This window comes from Propithecus coquereli, unplaced genomic scaffold (assembly GCF_000956105.1).
Source record: "Propithecus coquereli isolate 6110/MARCELLA unplaced genomic scaffold, Pcoq_1.0 Scaffold83, whole genome shotgun sequence".
In the NCBI taxonomy this organism is placed as follows: Eukaryota; Metazoa; Chordata; class Mammalia; order Primates; family Indriidae; genus Propithecus; species Propithecus coquereli.
In genome coordinates this window covers 3345658-3347438 of record NW_012154507.1, presented here as the reverse complement: position 1 = coordinate 3347438, position 1781 = coordinate 3345658, and the positions used below count along the sequence as shown (strand labels likewise).

General features: G+C 37.0%; 1 protein-coding gene across 1 annotated transcript in view; it reads right to left on the bottom strand.

Moving 5' to 3' along the window:
* WDHD1 (WD repeat and HMG-box DNA binding protein 1) overlaps window positions 1-1781 on the bottom strand; it is a 98724-nt gene that overhangs the window by 42855 nt on the left and 54088 nt on the right. The window contains exon 13 of the mRNA XM_012663740.1: window positions 301-438. Coding sequence (XP_012519194.1) covers window positions 301-438 — 138 coding nt within the window. The remainder of the gene's footprint in view (window positions 1-300; window positions 439-1781) is intronic.

Genomic DNA, 1781 nt, shown 5'->3' with positions numbered 1-1781 from the left:
AAAAATTTAAAAAAGACCCTGAATCATGTCAGGGTCAAAAAAGAAAAAAAAAGAAAAAAAGAAAACTTTGAAAAAGAAAAAAGAAAAATATATTTCCCTCTTTGTAAGTTTTCTAATCAGAATTCTCATGAAAAGAGATCTTGTACATAAGACAGTGACTACCTTGCCTACCAACTGTCAACGTATTAAAACAAAGAGATTTAAAACACAAAATGTAGACAATTTATCTTTGAAGAAATTAATTAGGAATAAAAAATTATTCTTCTTGAAAAATAATATAAAGAAACAAATTTATCTTGCCTTCAGCTGAAAACCCAACCCATGCAACATAGGATTTCCTTGTAAGAGGAAGAGGGTCACCATGCAAAATTTGTTTTTTCTTTTTCCCCAGCTCTAGCAGTTGAACTCCAAGGCACTGATCCCCATCAAATCCTGTACCTATTGAGAAAATGTAAATACAAATCAAGCATCAAAGGTTATTCAGCTATAATGCAGTCTAAATTATTTTCTGTGAATTGATTTTATGGTAAATTCTTAGACTAAACAGAACTACTATTTATGTATGTATAATCCACCTGAGGCATTATTCAGGTATTAGAAACAGAATAATACATTCCATGGACTATTCATATAAACTCATTGTAAGTGGCCATTCATTCATTCAAGAAATATTTACAGAGAGCTTACTATGTGCCAGGCACTAGCTCATGCACTGGGGCCACCATAAACAAAGTCACTGTTCTCATGAAATTCAAATTCGAGTAGAAGATAAACAAATTAAAAAACACAAGAAGAAAAAAAATGATACAAAGAATTATTATAATGATGTGATACAGAGTGTGAGACTAAGTGGCCACTTTAGACTGCAGAGTCAGAGGAGGCCTCTCTGAGAAAGTAAAACTTAAGCTGAGATATGAATTGCGAGTTGGAGCCTGCCATGGAAACATCAGGGGAAGGAACATGACAGCAGGTGGAGCGAACGGCTAATGAAAAGTCCCAAGGTAGGAAGAACAAGCTTAAGAGTTTCAAGAACACAAAGAGGCCAGTATAGCCAGAACATGGTAATAAGAGAAAAAGTGGTGAGAGATGAGCTTGGAGAGGCAGGCAAAGGTCAGACAATGCAGGATCAGTATCACCTTGCCAACTATGATAAGAAGTGGATTTTGATTCTAAAAGTGAAGGGAAGTCAGAGAGATTTGAGCAGAAGAGGGATGTGATCCGATTTATGTTTTTAAAAGATCACCTAGGGTGCACCACCTAGAACGTGGAGAATGGACTGTGGAAGGCAAGAATTGAAGCTGAAAGACTAGTTAGGAGGCTACTGTGACAGTCCGTGAGACAACATCTGGGTTGTATGGGGGCGTTAGCGGAGGAAATGAAAAGAGACAGATTTAGAATGCTGTTCCATAGAAGGGACATTTTGCTGTTGAAGTTGATGTGGAGGGTGAGGGAAAGAGAAGAAATAAGGATAACTTTTAGATTTTTGGCTTGAGAAACTGGATTGTTAGTATGCCATTTACTGAGATGGAGAAACTACACAAAAAACAAGTTTGGAAGGGAAAAAAAAATCAAAGGTTTTTTGTGAGCAAGTTAAGTTTAAGATGTCTGTCAAAACTCTACACAGAGCCTGTAATCCTAGCACTCTGGGAGGCCGAGGCGGGCGGATTATTTGAGCTCAAGAGTTCGAGACCAGCCTGAGCAAGAGCGAGACCCTGTCTCTACCAAAAATAGAAAGAAATTAATTGGACAGCTAAAAATATATATAAAAAATTAGCCAGGCA